The sequence below is a fragment of the Boleophthalmus pectinirostris genome, unplaced genomic scaffold (assembly GCF_026225935.1).
Source record: "Boleophthalmus pectinirostris isolate CB_2022bp ecotype Guang Dong unplaced genomic scaffold, ASM2622593v1 HiC_scaffold_9, whole genome shotgun sequence".
In the NCBI taxonomy this organism is placed as follows: Eukaryota; Metazoa; Chordata; class Actinopteri; order Gobiiformes; family Gobiidae; genus Boleophthalmus; species Boleophthalmus pectinirostris.
Genome location: NW_026571541.1, coordinates 31,764,699 through 31,786,010, shown reverse-complemented (window position 1 = coordinate 31,786,010; position 21,312 = coordinate 31,764,699). Strand labels below are relative to the sequence as shown.

At 36.6% G+C, this 21,312-nt stretch overlaps 1 protein-coding gene across 1 annotated transcript in view; it reads left to right on the top strand.

Annotated features, from left to right (window-relative positions):
- Positions 1–19,953, top strand: part of LOC110162891 (spartin-like) — a 36,848-nt gene extending 16,895 nt beyond the window's left edge. The window contains exons 5-10 of the mRNA XM_055166828.1: positions 6,206–6,286; positions 6,324–6,393; positions 9,584–9,778; positions 11,258–11,416; positions 12,917–13,007; positions 15,782–19,953. Of these exons, the coding sequence (XP_055022803.1) occupies positions 6,206–6,286; positions 6,324–6,393; positions 9,584–9,778; positions 11,258–11,416; positions 12,917–13,007; positions 15,782–15,995 (810 nt within the window). The 3' untranslated portion in view covers positions 15,996–19,953. The remainder of the gene's footprint in view (positions 1–6,205; positions 6,287–6,323; positions 6,394–9,583; positions 9,779–11,257; positions 11,417–12,916; positions 13,008–15,781) is intronic.
- Positions 19,954–21,312: the final 1,359 nt, after the last annotated feature.

The following is a 21,312-nucleotide window of genomic DNA, read 5'->3' as shown; positions in this document are numbered from 1 at the left end:
CGTCGGAAGAATTAACGATTGATTATCGATTAATCATTAACGTGTGTATATTAAAATGATCATCATTATTATTACTATCTGCACTACTAATCTGCATAAATAAATTCAACTTTACGACATATAAACCGTAACCACTCTAGAGCCACATCAGCCCGTTTGACATTATAATGTGTTTAATTCAGTTTTGCGCAACTCTCACAAAAACAAAACTTAAAACCGCATCGCTAATTTGCATAAATTAAGCAAAGATAAAACTACAGCTCTTGTGCGCTGATGCGGTTCAACTTCTGTTGGATTAAAAGACATGACTCAGTGGAATACAGGTTAGTGTGACCATATTTGCATTTGTCAAAACCAGGACACCGTACGGGAGGTGGGAGGTGGGTCCTCGTCATCGACATTGTGCTACTCTCACCTGGCAAAACTTTTTCCCACTGGACACCGAAACATATGTGCTGCTTTATACACTGTGCACATGGACTCACACTTGTCCCGAACGCAACGGAAAGCGTGGAATTTCTTGTACAAGTCATCGTTAAATACACATTTGCGTTGCAGACTGACCGACTGTTTGTGTCTCGCTCCTTCTGAGTACAGAGAGCTACATGTACGGACCCCTGTTTGGTCACTCTACGCTACGCACAGCAACCTACATTCGGTTTGTCAATTAAAATGAACGTAATCGATGAAATTCTTAATGACCAATTATCGATTAATCGATTAATCATGCCCATCCCTAATTTATACCACTGGGTGACAGTTGGTGGCTTCTCTTGAATCCAGTTAAACAGCACACACTTACGTGCCAGAAATAGTAATTTAGCCACTAATTTTAATTTACTTTTGTCTGCCACTTTGTTTAATGGTGGCAGCCCCAGCAGAAACCAACCCGGATCCTTCACTAGTTTTAATTCCACTATGTTGCTTATTTCTTTAGTTATACATTGCCAGAATTTTGAGATTTTTGGGCAAGTCCACAGACAGTGTAAATAAGTCCCATCTGTTGCCTTACATTTAAGACATAAAGGGGATCTACTTGGGTCTATCCTACTCAGAAAAACTGGTGTTCTGTGCTGCCTGTGTAACATTTTAAATTGGGTCTCTTTATATTTGTTGTTGAGGAATAGTGAATGAGTCGACCGGATACCGTCCTTCCATCTATATTCCTCATAGTGGCGTTGGAGATCTCCTTCCCAACGATTAGTCAACTTTTCAATATTATGTTGATTATGTCCCTGCAAGTTTGAGTAAAATTGTTTAATGACACTTTTCTTTAAATTTAGATCAACAATAGCTTTTTCAATAGGAGCCAACTGCATATTCCCATGAGTAGCATTATAATTTGAACTGATAAAGTGACAAATCTGCAAATAAGCAAAGAAGTCCCTCTGAGCGACTCCAAATTTGTTCTGGACTTGCACAAATAACATAATAACATTACTATCAAAAAGATCACCAATAACGTTTATTCCTAAACTATACCACCTTTGAAAAATTGCAAAACCGGTGATTCTTAACCATAGGGCTGGGGCCCAAAATAGGGCTGGGACCACCTCCTTGGGGGCCCCACAATCATTACAATATAATGCATTTAATATGAGATAGGGCCCCAGGTTACTTTGTTCAAAAAAAAAAGTCAAGCCCCAAGATTGAAAAGGTTAATAATCCCTGCTCTAAACCCTATCAGACACTGCCATCTAGTGTTTGCGACGGGAACAGGACAGGCTCAGTGGGTACAAAGGATCAGTTCATAAAGTCTTTTTTACATTTCAAACCCAAACATCTCCACAGACTTCTGACTCTGATCTTGTTGATAACATGAAATGGACGACAAAGCTTTTTCTCTGTCACTACACAGGCTGATTCCAAGAGCAGACAGGAGACATTTTGAGGAGACGAGAGGGAATCAATATCTTATTTTTGTGCCTAACAGTGGGACAGTATAAAGCTGAAACTCAAATAAATGTTGATACAGTACAGTAGAGTGCTAAGACTTTCTGAGGATTCATTATTATAACATGACTAAATGCTCATTATAGATTTTTTTTTTTTCAAATTTCATAAACTTGACCTAGTTCTGTCACCAGATACAAGGTAAATATGTTCACATCAAATATAGCTTTTATTGTAATATAACTGTAATGATGATTTATTCTTCTTTACAAAAACATTGGACATGATGGAAAAGTTGTTTATATATATATATATATATATATATATATATATGTTATAATTTGCCGTTTTGTTTCTCGAGACAATTATCCAACCAGTTTTGATGCTGAAATCCAGTTGGTTTAAACCTAAAATGTCTCTCTCTGATCTGAATGGTCTGTACCTAAACCCCAGCGACTGCAGTCATCATGAGGCAGTGCTAGTGCAGCCTCTGCAGCTCAGGGAGGGAATTCTGGAGGTTCTGAGCTTTCACACAAGGCCTGTGCATAAACTGAGAACGAGACAAACCTCTAGGGATGGGACAATAAACAATAATATAGTTTATCGTGATAAAAAGGGTAGACTATAATCATTTGTGAGACATTTTATATCATCATGAGACTCACCAACAAAGATAATCTCTATTTTATCAACAGAATGTGCAGGAAAAAGCTGTTTATCCTTGATGTTTCTTCTAGATCAGTGTTGCTTTTCACTTATAACAAAGTACAATTCTATGATAGTCATAACATTAAAATGATCTTTATTCATATCCATAACATTTTAAACTGTCAGCAGCTTTTATTATTATCATGATATAATCGTTAATTGCAGTTATTTTAACCATGATAATCTTAACACCAAATTTGAATATTGTACCTTGTCTAATGTCCTCTGTCTGTAGGTTAAGGCGCTTATTTAATTGTAAGGACAAAGCAAAAAGAAAGAAAGAGGAGGTATTTTACTTCTATATGGTATAAACTGCTGAAAACATAACTTATTTAGATCACCATGTTACCGTTTATTGTTTTGAAAGCGCTATATTTACAGAAAAAACATATTAAAACATTAAATTAGTTTCAGTTTCGTTATTGACGCACAGAATTTTCCCTCACCTTGCTCCCTGTGCTAATTCCCTCTCCCTTCAGAGCGCTACGATAACACAATCAGCGTCTCAAATCTCACTAATGGAACTACCACACATCGCATCAGGTTTGTGAAGTTGTTGTGGACAGTTTTGTATCAAGTTTTTGTATATTTATGGAGAATTTTGTGGGCGGAGCAAAGCACAGAATCATACAAATAAGGAGGGTTTGAATTGGACTCGGGAGAGATCACAAAATTACTCAGAAATGCATGGATCTGAAACCTCTTCAGGCAAGTTTCTGATGAGAGAACAGTGATATAACCTGGTAAAAAAGTTTAACTAACTAATAAGGGTACAGACTGCATATACAGTCGTCCCTCGCTATATCGCGGTTCACCTTTCGCGATCTCGCTTTTTCTCAGCTTTTTTTAGTACAGTTTTGCATGCCTTTTTTTTTTTTTTTTTTTTTTACAGCATATGAACGAGTATTGTGTTCCTCCTGCTGCGTCCTGATTGGCTAAGGGATTCCTCTCTCCTGTACAGTACAGAATGTGTTCAGCTGCCAAATTTACATAAATATGTTCGATCTGAAGTGCTGCATGTTTGCAAGTTTTCTCCCGACAAACCCACAATGTTGACGAAACATTCTGCACCGACAAAGTCTCCTGCGGTTGCACCCAAAAGGCCGAGGAAGACACTAAACAACGCACAAAAAGCTGGACTTCTGGACACGCTGAAGGAATGAGAAGTTACGTGCTGTAGCAGAGTCCTGCACCGGGTCGGGTACCTGCAAATAGTTACTGAAACCAGTCCTAGTTTAGTCCTGGATTAGTCCTGGTTCAGTCTTGGTTCAGTCCGTGGCGTTGGCAGCGCAAATGTTTGATATAATCTCAGGTTCTCCAAAGATGGACCCGTGCAGGAGTCCACAACGGAATAAATAAATCTTTGGTTCGTTACATAAAGAAGGAGGAAAATAACAAAAGGACGACAGCAGCAATAAGTTTTAAGAAGGATGCAAAAAGTGTTGTAACTGTCCTGTCTCAGAAAAGTGTATAAAATGTGTGGTGAGGGGTTTTACAGACTTAAAACAGATATAATTATTGTAAAATATAAAGTTGACTACTTTGCGGATTTCACCTATCGCGGGTTATTTTTAGAACGTAACCCCTGCGATAAATGAGGGACCACTGTACTCTCTTTTAATATAGGAGCTATTAATATGATTACGTAACCAAAAACCTTCCAAAAACCTTCTAAAAACCCTTGTGTAGTCCTACCAAAGGGTGCACTCGCTCTGAGCTCCCTCTCTTCCATTGTCCCTGGCTCAGCAGTATCAGGATTAGTTTTGCGTCGCACAGGTTAGCCGAAGAACCCGTTTTAATGCTCTTATCTGTGCCTGTCAGAACGCGCTCGGGGCTTCAGTTCACCGCCAGCCCTGATGAAGATGGATACGCTGGCACGCGCGGATGCCAGGGCGCCGTGTACCTGCTAAAAAACGCCCAAGAACTGTGATCTGATGGAAGTAAAGCGGCGTCAGCACGTAGGCAACAGTTTGAGATGCAAGTTTTCAAAGGGACAAAGATTTATGAGAGAAGCTTTTGTGGTAAAGGTGCACTGCGCAACTTTTTCTGGCTGTTTTTCTCCATAAAGATGTTATTGTTTTGTCTTGAATGTTCCATAGTATGACTTTAAACATATACATCTAGCATTTATTCATTACGGGTGTTTTTATTGCTCAAAAATACAGTAATTCCTTCTATAAACAGGGCAACTCTCCACAGATCTGACCTGCTTGTTTCTCTGTTGATAGATGGTTTAATCAATACTGTGGAACATTCTAGACAAAGCAATAACATTTCCATGGAGACAAACAGGTGGCGGACCCCTCCACTAAAAATATTTTGCAGTGCAGCTTAAAAGTAGGGTTTGAATTGTTGAGTACTGGTTGATTTTGTGGGAAAAAAATACATAATTGTGATTTTTTTGGGGGACAAATTTTGCGATTGCGAGTAGATTTGCGGACGCTAAAATTTCAAACTTGATTTTGATAAGGAATTGACTCAATACATGATACCGGCTATGTTACTATGAGATCTTATACTAAATTACACTTCTATAATTTACATTGAAGCTACTCAGAAAAGGTTTGTTTCTGTCCTACTGATGTGATTTTGTTTTTCAATATTAATACCTGTTCAAATGAGAAGATGAGATGAAAACTAAATGAGAATCTAGTTCTGATATTATTTTTAGATATGATTTTTAGTATCGATTAGTGTCTGATTTTCATTACTTTTGACTTTTTATCCAGACTTTTAAAAAAAAGTAAGATTCTGTTAAGGAATATGCATTGCATGAAACCGTCAATATTTATAAAACTGACGATATGCCTGTCACGATTCAACATATCATGATATATCTCAATTACTAAAGCAAAGGACTATGTATTGTGATTTATCAATAATTACGTATAATATTTTGGTCAAGTACACCTTCACAAGAACAAAATTGAACGAAATACAGTTTATTAATTTTTTAAATCATGAGAACAGTAAATGTAACTCATGAAAAACCTGAACTTCAAAAAAAAAATTTCAGATGCATTTTGAATTGATATAGATATTTTTATAAAAAAGATAATTTTCTTCTTTTTTGGGGGGGACAACTTTTGCGTTTGCGAATATATTTGTGGATGCTAAAATTTCAAACTTGATTTTGATGAAGGAATTGATTCAATACTTGATACCTCCTGCTTTCTTTATGTTAAGTGAAGCACTGAATAGATTTTTTCTTACACCCCTAATTCTGTTCAGAGTGGAGAGTGTAAATAGCTCCAGGAGTGTTAACATTTGAGAGAAAACTGAAGTCGGAACTGATAAACTAACATAAGAATCCCCTATTTTCCAAACATGTTTGTGGAAGTCTAAACTAATGTTGTCACAATACTAAAATTTCAGGAAGGAAATTTCAGGAAAATTTGATACAGATACAGATTCCGATACAACCTGGATATTAAAAAAACACTCTTTATTTAGACAATAGAATGTGAAACTTTTAACAATCCAGGTCTAAACTACAAACTGATGCTCCTAAAAAAAGACAGATAGACAGATATAATGTGCAGCCTTAGTATTTGTGGAGGAAATTGTGAGTGACTTTTGTGTTTTGTTTCTATATATTTCCCAGGCTCCGGATGAAGCGGCGGCCGACTCCATTAACCTGAGTCAGAAGGTGTCGCTGGTGGCTCCTCAGGTCACTGTGGAGCCGGTGCCCGAGGAGGGCGAGGAGGGAGAGGAGGGGCGAGGTCGGCGAGGTCAGCGAGGTCAAGACTCTGCCGGAGTGGAGCGAGAAGGTGGCTCATGGCATCATCACGGGCAAGTCTCACACTCACAGACACAGAGACTTAAACTTAGACAAACTTCATTGATCCACAAGGAAAATTATTTGGACATGGTAGCTCACACATAGCAGATTATAATAACAAAGAGAAATGGTTTAATACATTTTAGATAAATAGCAGAAATAGCAAGAAACTGAGGTCAAATAAGACATAATTATATAAACGTCTATGTACATCCTGCTCAGCCTCCCCTCAGAGTCAAGGTGTGACCAGGAACAAGGCTCACTGTCCTAAACTTTACTGACACTATCTAGCAGAAAGGAAAGGGAAATAAATACATTTTAAGTAAATAAAATTAATAAATAGCAAAGGAACAAATGGGTAATGAAAGAAGATGAAGAGAAAGAGAAAGAACAGGGGAAAAAAGCAACTATCATTAATTACAAGAATAATTATTTTAACCTTTTTCTTCCTTTCCTCCTGCCCCTACCCTCTTATATTTCTTCTGGTTTATTACTTACTTGGGCTGGGTGTCATTAAGAAGTTTCCGATACGATACATACCTCGATACAGTGCACTTTCGATTTGATACATTATATTTCAAATCGATTTGATACAGTTCAATAAAAAATAATGTCTAAATCATGGCTCTGATACTAAAAGTCTTTGTTAAACCACTTTTTGTGCACACACCCATTTTAATGATCAAAAGAGAAATTGTCAAATGTGTTGCACAAACAAACAACAAAACTGTAGCGCAGTAACAAAATTATTTAGTCAAATATACCGAAAAATATTCTTTGTGATTTATTGATACAGCAGCCCATGATATCGATACTGTATCATCACATTAAACGATACGATATATCAATATTTTTATATTTTTGCGCACACCTATTTCTTACCTTCTCACACACACACACACACACACTTGCCCTCCCATTTAAGAAGAACAGAAGTAATTTTTATTATCTCGTCACCCCTTCAAACCTCGATGTATGCCCTGCTCCCCCTGTCCCCTCAAGTCAAAATGTCTTATGTCTTTTACTATTTGCACTGTCTCTAATATCACAATAAAAAAATAAAAAAAAGTCTTAATTTAAAAAAAACTAAAAAAAAAAGTCCTCGAAGGAAGAATTTTATCAAACATAAAATAAATAACTTGACTTAACAAATGAAAAAAGTATATAGTATATGTTAAAGTACAAATAAAATATAGAAATAATAGAAATACAGTAATAAAAATATATGTCAGAGTGCAGTTTTGTCAGGTGCAGCAACAGATTTTCCTCATCACATCCTTCATGGATCCTGATGAAAAAATATAAAACACTCTTAAATTTAGTGTTTAAATGACAAGTAAAAGAAAAAAGTGTTACTCTGACCAATATTTAAGCCAGTATTTGAATTATCTCGAATAGGATACAAACTAATTCTGTTTTTAAAGAAAAGTTAAAGTCTTTGAATACATAAAACTAGTCATTATTGAAATATGATACATTATTTTCTTGGTGCTACACACTGACTAGAGTAAACATTTTATATCCGTGGAAAAGTGTCTACAAAGTAATTTATTTAGCCCTTATTGTTGAGGCAATTTAAGGACAAAGTATTATGATGGTGTAGAGGTGCATTGTGTAGCTTTACGGTGGAGTAACAAAAGTGAGTAACTCTTCCACCTTTGGATGAAACGGTACAACATTTAAACACATCAAAACACTTGGCGTAACTGACTTAATTGTTGTAAATGCGTCAGTTTCATTTTATACCTATATTTGTGTATGTTGTGTATTGTTTGTGTACTATCTGCACCTGTATGTATAATGTATTGGAGCGATCATAAGAGCAGTAAGCAGTTAGTATCGATCGCGCGTTGCCGTTCCACTTTACCGTATAAAAGAAATTGATTTTAACACATAATCTCCTTTTGCGGTTTGAAAATCGGCTAATGCAGCTTTAACACAAGCTCTATACTTGGGCTGGTAAAAAAGCGATTGTAAATGTGAGGACAGGGAGATGTGCCTAGATCTTCTGTTTACAAAAAAAAAAGAAGAAGAATATTAAATTGTGTTATTTAAATCCTCCAATAGGGAACAATTGTGATGCCACTAGTGTGATTTTAAATGTTCAAACTCGATTTCGATACTCAGGAAACGACTTGATACTAAATACCAACACAATAAAATAATAAAAACAGTTTCTTTACACAGTAGAATGTGATTTTCAATATTACAGGGTTCCCACGGTCATGGAAAATCTGGAGAAGTCACGGAATTTTAGTATCTCTTTCACGCAGCTACAGCGTTTTGTTAAGTTATCATTAGGCTATTATGATTATTTCTGAACGTCTGTGCCTTTTGTTTAAAAGAGACAACAATAAATGCACTACAGTATTTTAAATGTTAAAAAACTATAATCCCAAACCATAAGGTGAGTGGAAAGGATTAACATTTCATATTTATCCCTAAAAGTCTGATCAATTCTACACATGTAGGTGCCGTAAAGTCATTTTAGGTCATGAAAAAGTCATGGAAAAGTTTTGGAAATTTTGTCAGTGAAAAAGAGTGGGAACCCTGACATTAAATAATAGTATTTTTTTTAAAATATATATTACCATGTAGCGTTACCATGTAAGTTTTTGTTAAACCACGTCTTGTGCAAAGTTCATATGAAACACAAACATTTTAATCGTCAAAACAGTGAAAATGTCAAATGTGTTGAATAAACAAATTTCCTTCCTCTAAACAAGCAGCGCTGTAACAAAATAATGTAGTAAAATATACCAAAAAATACTCTTGCCGATATATTGATACAGCAGCCCATGATATCGATACTGTATCATCACATTAAACGATACGATATATCTATATTTCATTATTTTTGCACACCTCTAGTGCTCTTCTACCTCACTTCTACCTGCTCAAATTAATATCTAGTTTTGATTTTAAAAATTAAGTATTGATTAGTATCGATTGATCTTATTTTCAATACTTTTGACACTGTACATACATATATACAACTGCAGTTATTCCAGCTATATTTGATCCAATTTCACCTCTGCTGTAGAACTCAAAACAACTCAACAATATTTACTCCTAAAGTACAAGCTCAAACACAGGTCATTGTTGTGTTTGCTCCAGTCCTGTATACAGTTTGTCTCTTTGGGAAAAAAAACTTGCATAAAAGTGATATTATTTTATTGATAAGTTCTTGTTTTCCCTCAGGTGCTTCGTGGTTGAGCTGGGGCCTGGTGAAAGGAGCAGAGTTCACGGGTAAAGCCATCCACAAGGGGGCGTCGAAGCTGAGGGAGCACATGACTCCAGAGGACAAACCCGCCACCGTGAGCCCCACTGTCACCAAGGGCCTGCAGGTGGCCAAGCAGGCTACAGGGGGCGCCGTCAAAGTCAGCCAGTTCCTAGGTAACTGCCTCTCTCCTTGTCACATGAACTACCAGGTTTAGACATGGGGCAGTAGTCAAATTTGATCAAATAATTATTTTATTATTATCACATTAACTATTACACAGCGATGGAAAGAGTACTGGACATTTGTATTGAAGTAAAAGTACAGTTACATGGCTAAAAATATACTTCTTACTACTACTTAAAGGTGCATTGTGTAACTTTACTGGTAGAGGGTTCACCACCTGCTATGTAATAAGCTTATTTATCTCCATGGAGACAATATCAGGCCTAGTTTCAAGTCAGATCTGTGAAGAGGTGACCCCGGTAACAGTAGGAATGCACGTTTCTATGGTATTTTTATCAATTAAAGACCCATAGCGAAATTGAATGCTGGATAGATGTTTAATGCTTTACTGTGTAACATTTCCGGGAAAGCAATAACATCTCCATGGAGACAAGTAAATGACATCTTTAAGTTAAAGTACGCATGAAAAACTCAGGGTACTTTCTAGTTGCTTTTTAATGCAATTTTAGAAGAATTTTAGATCATGCTTTTATACAAAACTTGATCAATCAAAAAGTATCACTTATAATTAACTTGGACAAGCCATGGACCACGCAGTTAACTTGTAACTTGTCACTTCCATCGCTGCTACGACAATTATTAAATTAAATAATAAAATAAATATAATGGAAATGCCTATAAATATTATGCATCTGTATTAAAGGTCCATTATGTCATTTTCTGGATGTGAACTTCATGATACCAGGCAACTTTGGAATATTCACCATGGAGATGTAAATACTTTAAGCCAGACATGTCAGACTCAGGCCTGGGGGCCAAATTTTGCCTGTGATATAATTATATTTGGCCCATGAGATCATATTAAATATGTTTTAGAGCTGCCCACTGACTACAGATAAACTATAGAGACATTATTTATTTAAAATGTTGTTATTCTTTTCTATTCTGCTTGTTCTGGATTCAATGTTTAAGCAAAACTATTATTAAACATTTATTTTAATAAGAAAAGGTTTAACATTACATATCTCAAAAGAAGAGAAAACATGCAGATGTTGTTGAAATTTTTCAATAAATATTTAGTCCACGACCTAGTCCCAGTTTTTAATTTTGGCCTCTGTGAAGTTGAGTTTGACACCCCTGATTTAAGCCATACTGTGGAAGATTATAAGTTTAGTGCAATTAATATGACCAGATGAAAATGCTTGTATTTTAGTCTATTTTTTGGCTAAAAAGTTACATAATGTGGCTTTTAAAAGACCTCAGTATTTGTGTAATATAATAACAACTATTATAGAATTCTACTTTGTTATAAGTGAAAACAACAGTGACATAAAAAAGTTAAGCAGCTTTTTTCTGCACAGTTTGGAGGTTTAATGGTGATTTTCTTCATATCTCTGTATTATTATTTATTGTTCACTCATAACCATTTTTTTGAGCATGTACTTAAATTTTATTATGTGTGGCTGCAGTGGATGGAGTGTGTGCCGTCACTGGGTACGTGGGACGAGAGCTGGCTCCACATGTGAAGAAACACGGAGAAAAACTCATCCCAGAGTCCATGAAGAAAGACAAAGACGGACGCTCCAACCTCGACGGAGCGATGGTGGTGGCAGCCAGTGGAGTCCAGGGTAAACTACTACTTTTTGATTTATATCTGGCCCTGCGTTTTATTTTATTTGCCGGGTAAAGCTAACAACACTTCATGATTATCAGACAATACAAAACTTTATAATTGGGTACCGACTGTGGACTTATTTTGACATCTGCTTATGTACAGGGACCAATTTAGCTCAACACATGGGGGAATAAATTGGGTACAGGCACTTTAAGCCTTGTTTTAGACTTGCTGGTGTATTACTGCTGGTATAAATTTATGCCATTTGCCGCTATATTGGTCCTAGTTGCTCCAAATATCAATATTAAACCAGTTTTTAGGAAAATTTAAAGGGATAGTTTAGAATTTTGGACATAGGACCTCATTTCCTAGTGAGCCAGAGTGTTGGAGACGTGTGGAGACACTTTTTTAAATATTCCATCCAGTCCTTGTATTTGCAGAGGTCACTGGTGCTAGACTAGTGCATGTCAATGACCGTAGTTATCCTGCCACTAAAAACAGTCTTACCCACTCCACAAAACACCCGAAACAAATCTATTATTACACCAGACTGTCCATGTAAATGTCTGTGCTGATATAATAATTTTAGAAGTAAAACCAAACCTTGCATTTGAAGGATTTATGTCTGAGCAGCAGCAGTGAGTTGTACTTCCTGATAGAAAGTTTGGCAGCGGCGGACTGATATATGAGAAAATAGTCCCTCAACATGCGACGATTCATGTGATGCAAGGTTAATTTTGTTTCAAACATTATTCTATCAACACAAACATTTACACATCAACAGTCTGGTGTAATAATAGATTTGCTTCGGGTGTTTTGTGGAGTGGGTAAGACTGTTTTTAGTGGCAGGATAAATATGGTCATTGACATGCACTAACCTAGCACCAGCGACCTCTGCAAATACAAGGACTGGTTGGAATATTTAAAAAAGTGTCTCCACACGTCTCCAACACTCTGGCTCACGAGTAAATGAGGTCCTATGTCCAAAATTCCGGACTGTCCCATTAATTTCAACAACCCCCTCTTCCTGTTAAAGGTGCACTATGTAACTTTTTGGTTGAGGGTCCATCACCTGCTTGTTTCTGTGGATATGTCATTGCTCTGCCTGGAATGTTCCACAGTATGACAATAAACAGCTCTACTTTACATTTATTCAATTACAGGTGTTTGTATAGCTCAAAAATGAATTCAAAATCAGGTTTCTGACTGTGAGCGGGGTCGCCTCTCCACAGATCTGACCTGTAACTTGGTCTGGTTGGGTCTCCGTGAAGATAGAAAGGCTTAATGCGAACAAAAACATCTCCATGAAGACAAGCATATGAAAAGTTACACAATCCACCTTTGAAAGCCTGTGAAAATCCATATAAAAACAGCTTGATAGAACTAATATGGTGACATTTGCACAAAAAAAAAGATTGGTGAACCCACACATGATGGTTTATATTTGAAAATTGTATTATTATCTTTGAGTTTATCATAGCTTAAGCTGGTCCTATATGTGTTTTCTGTGTAGGTTTTGCTACTATGTGGACCGGGCTGGAAGTAGCGGCTAAGAACATCGCCTCAAGTGTCGCCACTGAAACGGTCTCGACGGTGAAGCACAAGTAAGTTCGGTTGTATTTCCGCTACGGCCTTTTCTGTCACGGCCACTCATCACTACGGTCGCTTTTGTTGTGCTTTTTTTTTTAAATATCCTGCACCACAAAACCGCCGTGGAAGTCTGTGTCACACTTTTGTACTTGATTAACCTTTTCTCTTTGACTTACTTTCCAGATATAGAGGCCTTCGAGCTGTCTTGTCCGACTCACCCAATGAAAACACATGTACTTATCCCCCTAATGCTTTATAATGAATGCTTGGCACAGCTGCTCACAGACAGACAGAGCATGTCGTTCTACTGAAATGTCTGAATGCACTCATCGTTCATTTAATCAGAAAACTCTGCACTTCTCCTTAAACGTGGTGATTAGAGTGAAGCTGATTTTTACTCTCTTAAAGGTGCACTGTGTAACTTTTTCATCGGGGGTCCGTCACCTGCTTGTTTCTATGGACATGTCATTGCTTTGCCTGGAAAGATAAGCAGCTCTACTTTACATTTATTCAATTACAGGTGGTTTTATAGCTCAAAAATATCTAGAAAAACAGGCTGAGTGTGAACTGTATTTATGTATTTATTTTGGGCAAGTAAAGATTTACATTCTTCTACAATGAAACATCTAACATAAGAGAAATCATAATAGAAATGAAAGTAACTGCAACAAAAAATTTGCCCAAAAATGAGTGGGAAGAAGAAAACGTATTTAATCCCACCCTCACTCTCCACAGATCTGACCTGTAACTTGGTCTTGGTTTAGTCTCTGTGACGATAGAAAGGTTTAATATCGTACTGTGAAACGTTCCAGACAAAGCAATTACATCTCCATGAAGAAAAAGAAACAAAAAAGTTACACAGTGCACCTTCAAAAACAGAGCTACTTCAAGTAAATGTACAGCGCTGCAGAGGCTGCACTAGCACTGGTTCATGATTGGTTGTGGGTTGTGGGTTTTTGGTAGTGACTGTTCAGATCAGAGAGAGGTATTTTAGGTTTAAACCAACTGGATTTCACCAAAACAACCCAAACTAGAAAAGCACTCAGAGAGCGCAGACCTCCGCCAAGGACTACCCCCATTTTTTATATAAATTGCGATAAAATCAGTCTTCTGGATCAGATCCGGATCAGCCTTTGGAATATGAAAGAGGATCCCATTGTCCATCCCTGAGTCAAATTTCATGGGGTTTGGTCAATAATTAACCGAGATATTGAGAAACCAAAGTTTTAGCCCCATTTACCACAATGTTAACTAGAAGTGATCCAGAATCCAGGATTTCTTCCGGATCACCCCCAAAATGAAATCAGTTCTTCCTTTTCACATTTCCAACAAATCCTGAAAATTTTATCAAAATCGGTCCATAACTTTTTGAGTTATGTTGCTAAAAGACAAACAAACAAACAAACAGACAAACGCCGGCAAAAACATAACCTCCTTGGCGGAGGTAATAAAAGACTAATTTGAGACTCAGGCTGTTTTCTGATTGGATAATTGTCTAAACATAAATAAATAAGACATCGTACCCAGAGTTTTTGTAATTAAGAATAAATCAGCATTACAGTTGTTTATAAGTAAAAGCTATGTTTCATTCACATCGATGCATGAAACATAATTATTTTGTATTTCATGAATGAAACAAATAAAAAAAGAAAAGAATGAAATGAAATGTTTGATTTGAACATCCAAATCTAAATCTTACATACAATTCCTTTTTAGAGTTTAAAAGCACAACGAAGGCGAGCTCTTGTGGTAACTAATGTTCATAATATGGTTGTTTTCAGTGTAAAAACACATTTAAACTTCAAATTTGCTGAAAGGTTTTAATAATTTAGCACTTTTTCAAAGTTTCAGAAACTGATTTTAAAGCTGCTTTGTGTAACTTTTCTGGTGGAGGGTCCGTCAAAGGCTTTTCTCCATGGAGATGTTATTGCTTTGTCTGGAATGTTCCACAGTATGGCATTAAACCTTTCTATCGTCATGGAGACCAAACCAGACTAAGTTACAGGTCAGGCATTCTGACTGTGAACGGGTCGCCTCTTCACAGATCTGTTTTTCTAGGTATTTTTGAGCTATAAAACCACCTGTAATTGAATAAATGTAAAGTAGAGCTGTTTAATGTCACACTGTGGAACATTCCAGGCAGAGTAGTGACATACCCATAGAAACAAGAAGGTGACGGACCTCCAACCAAAAAGTTAGCCTTTGCCGTTTTGCTCAAAGCCCATTGGCACAAAAATCTGGGTTGTTAGTTTGCTAATGATATTTTCAATTCAAACAGACATTACTTCAGGTTAAAGGTGCATTGTGTAACTTTTCTGGTGTAGTGTCCATTAAATGCTTTTCTCTAAGGAGATACTATTATTATTGCTTTATCTGGAATGTTTCACAGTGTGGTATTAAACCTTTCTATCTTCATTGAAACCAAACCAGACTAAGTTACAGGTCAGATCTGTGGCGAGGCAATCCCGCTCACAATCAGAATGCCTGTTTTTTAGGTAGTTTTGAGCTATAAAACCACCTGTAATTGAATAAATCTAAGGTAGAGCTGTTTAATGTCACACTGTGGAACATTTCAGGCAGGTGACGGACTCCCGAACAAAAAGTTACATAGCGCACCTTTTAATTCTTCACTTTGCATGTTTTACACCCTTCATAATGAACTTCACAATCGCATGGCATCTTGGGAAACGCACTTTTGCCCTCCAAAATTAACCCAATCTTTAAATCCCTCTCCCTTTTCTTTCTTTCTCCCCTGTTTTCCCTGTGATCTAACTGACCCCGAATCAAGGTACGGAGCGGCGGCCGGACAAGCCACGGACCACGCCGTCAACTCCGCCATCAACGTGGGGCTCACCGCTTTCAACATCGACAACCTGGGCATCAAAGCTGTGGTGAAGAAGACGGGCAAAGAAACCGCCAAAGCCATCCTGAAGGACTACGAAGTACACGAAACCCCGGACAACGGCCAAGGAGACAAGCAGGTGGAAAAATCAGAGAAATAGTCAGTCAAATAGAGTCTACAAAGCTCCACAATGCCTTAAGATAGGTTGTGTTCACGCCACCAATAAAAGTAAAGAAATAAAGATATAAAAAAATAAATGAAAATAAAGTTCAATGAGATCTTTGTTAGTCTAATTGAACTAAGATCAAATATTGCTTTTGCTTTAGTCTCAAAAGATCGTGTTAAAACAGTGAAGCTCCTATATGTAACTTCTCGGCTGGGGGTCCGTCACCTTCTTGTTTCTATGGATACGTCATTGCTCTGCCTGGAATGTTCCACAGTATGACATTAAACAGCTCTACTTTACATTTATTCAATTACGGGTGGTTTTATAGCTCAAAAATACTTAGAAAAACAGGCGTTCTGCTTGTGAGCGGGGTCGCCTCTCCACAGATCTGACCTGTAACTTGGCCTGGTTCGTTCTCCAAAAGCATCTGACGGACCCTCTACCAGAAAAGTTACACAATGCACCTTTAAATTAAGAACATTTCAGATATATCCATGAACGCAGCCTAGTAATTTGAAGTTTCTATATTTATTGTACTAGGTCTATATAATATTTATATTAGAGCCCGACCGATATATCGGTTGGCCGATATTATCATCTGATATGGGCAACTTTAGGCATATCGGCTATCGACCGATATGCTTGCTGATAGGGGCCGATATTTCACGTGGGCATGTTATACCTCGTTATAAATCTTAGACTCTCTACATTCTGTTCATTTAATCCAATTTACAGACAGATAAATGTCCTAATATGTGGCTCCACATCAGTATTTATCTACGAAGTCATTTGTCTGTGTGTGTCCGTACTGTCCCTGAACACACCACAGAGTCGCGTCACTCACGTGTGTTTGTTTACACCTGCAGACACAGATCCAAACACTGAGATTCTTTTTACGGACAATCGGTTTGAGTCTGGATTAAAAGGACATTTATTAGTGCAGATTTGTGATGTGAGGAGGAGCCTGTATGAGCGGTGAGTGTTGGAAATATGTCGACTCTGAAGCTAGTTTTTGTCATTTGTTATGGGTTAGCTGCTGTAGCTCCCGCACATAAACAGACTGTTTTCTATTGGTCTGTTCTAAAGTGACTATATTGGCCGTATATTTGCTCCTGGACCTGCACTGATATGTAAATGAGCTGTGAACAGACGTGTGAATTATGACATTTGCGCATATAATTAATTACCGCGGCGCGCACGTATTTACGGCTAAAGGCTAATAGCGCTACTTTCTTTACTAGTTATGGGTCCGTCGCGAACGAAATGACTCTTAGAACCGGCTCTTTGAAGGGAACGACGGGAGCCTGATCCTTATTGGGAGCCGTGTTTTCTCTTTCTCTCACTTTTTTTCTCTTCACGCCGCGTGATTCGTGGTTTGACAGCGGCAGCGGCTCAAAACGAAACTTTGAGAAATTTGCGTGTACGTAGGATTAAAAAAAATAAAAATAAAAAAACGAGCATATTTGACTGTAGTTTAGCATAAAATAAGTCCTGGTTTAGTCCTTTTTCAGTCCTGGTTTAGACCTGGTTCAGTCCTGATTCAGTCCTGCTTTAGACGTGCTTTAGTCCTGCTTGCAACAAAACAATCTGAAGAGCCACTTGGGAGCCAAAAGAACCAGCAGCTTTTAGTGAGCCGAGCCAAAAGAGCCGGTTCTCTAAAAAGAACTGGAATACCCATCACTAGTGTCTAGAATGTGATGCAAAAATGCCATTAAGCCAACCTACTGTCTGTAAATATGATGTAAAGAGGCAGAATAACAATAAATGTTGCCTAAATAAACTCAATTTAAAATCCACCAGAGCCAAACCTAAGTTTTTTAAACAATTCAACATTTACAGTGAATTTTTACATCACTAACTATATCGGCGTTATATCGGCTATCAGCAGCGCCAACTCCCATTATATCGGTTTCATATCGGCCACAGCAAAATCCATATCGGTCGGGCTCTAATTTATATACTAACTGATATTTTCTGACCAAGATGTTTATATTTCTAGAGATTTGATTCTAGAGGCACTTTAATCCTAAAAGAAGGTAAAATGAGAACCAATAAAGAAGTATGAACTCTGGGTTTGCCATGTGGTTTAAAGTGCGTATGACAGATTTCCATGTTTTTCTAATTATCACTTTAATTACCGTATTTTCCGCACTATAAGGGGCACTGTCATTGAATGGTCTATTTTCCATTTTTTTTCACATATAAACTGGACTATAAGGCGCATTAAACAAAACGCAACAGTCAGATAAGTCAGTCAAACTTTATTTAACACGTTCACAATAATTCTCAACTTTGTTCAACTGTAACGTGTAAAAAAAATACTGTCTGAGGCACTAAATTGTTCGTATATTCACAATAACTCATAATTGTTCAAACAGTTGGGCGATTACAGCGTCCAGCATGGCCGCATCCCTCTCGACATTATCCGAGTCAGTGTGGTTACTGTTCCCTGGCAGTTCAGTGATGATTCTGGTCTTGGTGAAAGCTCGGACCACAGTTGATACTGATCCTTAGTCCAGGCGTCCACGACCCGTTGACAGATCGTGGCGTAAGTCGCTCGGCGCTCATCCACTGCTCCCACGCAGCTCGCACTTTCACTTTATAACAGCCTTGAGTTTAAAGTCAGCGTTGTGAGCGTGTCTCTTGACAGGTGCATTTTGATATTAAAAGGAATCACAGTATGTATTACTCCACGATGCTCCTGACTACGGGAGCCGAAATGCTGCAAGTGGTGCGGCTTTGTAGTTTACTAAAGTCGTACTAAGACACCCCAATAAATTCATATATAAGGCGCACAGTCCTTTTTTGATTAAATGAAAGGCTTTTAAGTGCGCCCTATAGTGCGGAAAATACGGTACATAGATACAAGACCACAGGGTAGTATAAAAGACAGTACTATGATTTAATGTCTTTAATATCTGTTCCTTCATACTGAGTTGGAAATTGTACTGTGCTGATAACGGTTGATTAAAAGAAGTCTAACCTGTCATATGCATTTTTAATCTTTCAGGTTAATAGATGTTTTAATAACTACTGAGTATGGACCTAATTAGCTCGGGTATCTTTTCTATCGTTCCTGTAGGACACTATAGACCTACTGTAATGCCTTCAATCCAAATCTGTATTTTTTTCTTTGTTTGTAATGTAAAATTTAACTGCATTCTGTGCCTTATCCTGACTAATGACATCAAGTGAAGTTAAAATTTCTCACTGCCCTGTGAATTCTTATTAAAAAAAACTAAAAACATATATATGATTTGTTTAGTTTTCAAAGTAGTGAGTTAATATAATATTGTCTACTGACTCAATTTATGTTTAGTGTTTAAAAGAGACTATTTTACGCTATTTTCTGATCAATTTTGTGATGTTTCGTCATCAGAAACAGACCTGGAGTTGTGTTTTGTTTCATTCACATGTTTAACACACAAATGCTGCGTATTTTAACCTGAGTTCTTCTCTCAAGCAGAAAAAGTCTGTTCCAACTTGTGATGTCATGTGGTAATTCAAGGAAGTAGCGCCATTGTGTTTTTAAACTCCAGACACCTTCACTTGAATCATTTGGATTATTTCAGCGCTGGAGTTGATGATCCCTACTGAACTAAAGTTAAAAGGTTAAAAACTGCAACTTCATGACATCACAAGGTGGAACAGAGCATTTTGAGCTTTGGAGATGTAGACAGACTGATAATGCAGGATTATTCAAAGTGTAAATGAAACAAAACACAACTCCAGGTTTGTTTTTGAGAAGGTAACACCATTCTAGCTCACAAGAGTTAATTTTGCGTCATATAGGACCTTTAAGTCTGCTCCAACTGTTATAGTATGACTTTGTTTATGTTTTGTGTATTATTTAACTTGTTATTACACTCATAAGTTGAATGTAAAAAAGTTATAGACCTGTGTAAAGCTTTAACAATGCCTCAGTCTACAAATAAAATATTTTTCAAAGTGACACCATGTTCTTATATACATACACATGCACTTATTCGCAAGTTATTTATCTATTTACATTTTTAAGATAAGAGTAATAAGAATTTAAATATTTGGTAAAATGAAAAGTTAACAGGCATTTTCTGACATAGATTTAACCAAATAAGGGTGTTTTTATCTATTTTTACTCATCTGATCACAAATATTATGTTATTTAGAAACTTTTTGGTTCATTTTTAACTACATTTTAGTGAAAAAATTGATCCGTCATATGAACTTTAATGGAATAAAACGTTATAGACCTGTGTAAAGCTTTAGTAATCCCTCAGTCTACAAATAAAATGTTTTTTTTTTAAGTGACAGCATGTTCTTATACATACACTGATTGGCAAGTTATTTTTAAAATAAGAATAAGAATTTAAAGATTTGGTAGAACAAAAAGTTAACAGAGGGCATTTTCTGACATCGATTTAACCAAATAAAGGTCATGTCATTTATTTTTATTCGTCTAATTGCAAATATTATGTAATTTAGACACATTTTGGTTCATTTTTAACTACATTTTAGTGGAAAAAAATAATCTGTGATATGAACTTTAATGGAATAAAACATTATAAACCTGTGTAAAGCTTTAACAATGCCTCACTCTACAAATAAAATATTTTTTAAAGTCACGATACGATAAATATCTCAATACACTGCACTTTCGCTTCTATACAATACATTTCAAATCGATTTTAATTTGGTTCAGCAAAAAATAAAGACTAAATGGCTGTGATACTAAAAGTCTTTGTTAAACCACAAGTGAAAATGAAACACAGCCATTTTAATCATCAAAACAGTAAAAATGTCAAATGTGCTGCATAAACGAGTTTCCTTTCTTTAAGCAAGCAACAAAACTGTAGCTGTAACAAAATAATTTTGTAAAATATACCAAAAAATTACTCTTGGTGATATATCGATACAGCAGCTCATGATATTCATACTGTATCATCACATTAAACGATAGGATATATCGATATTTCAATATTTTTGCACAACCCTAATTCTTATACATACACATTTACATACACTGATTCGCAAGCTAGTTATTTATTTGCACTTTTTATATAAGAATAATGAGAATTTAAAGATTTGGTAAAATGAAAAGTTAACAGAGGGCATGTGATGTGCTTTAGCAATGCCTTTATTTATTTTATTTAGATTTTAAGATAAGAATAATGAAAATTTATAGATTTGGTAGAACAAAAAGTTATCAGAGTGCATTTTCTGACACTGATTTAACCAAATTAAGGTGTTCTCATGTATTTTTATTCATCTAATCACAAATATTATGTAGTTTAGACACATTTTGGTTCATTTTTAACTACATTTTAGTGAA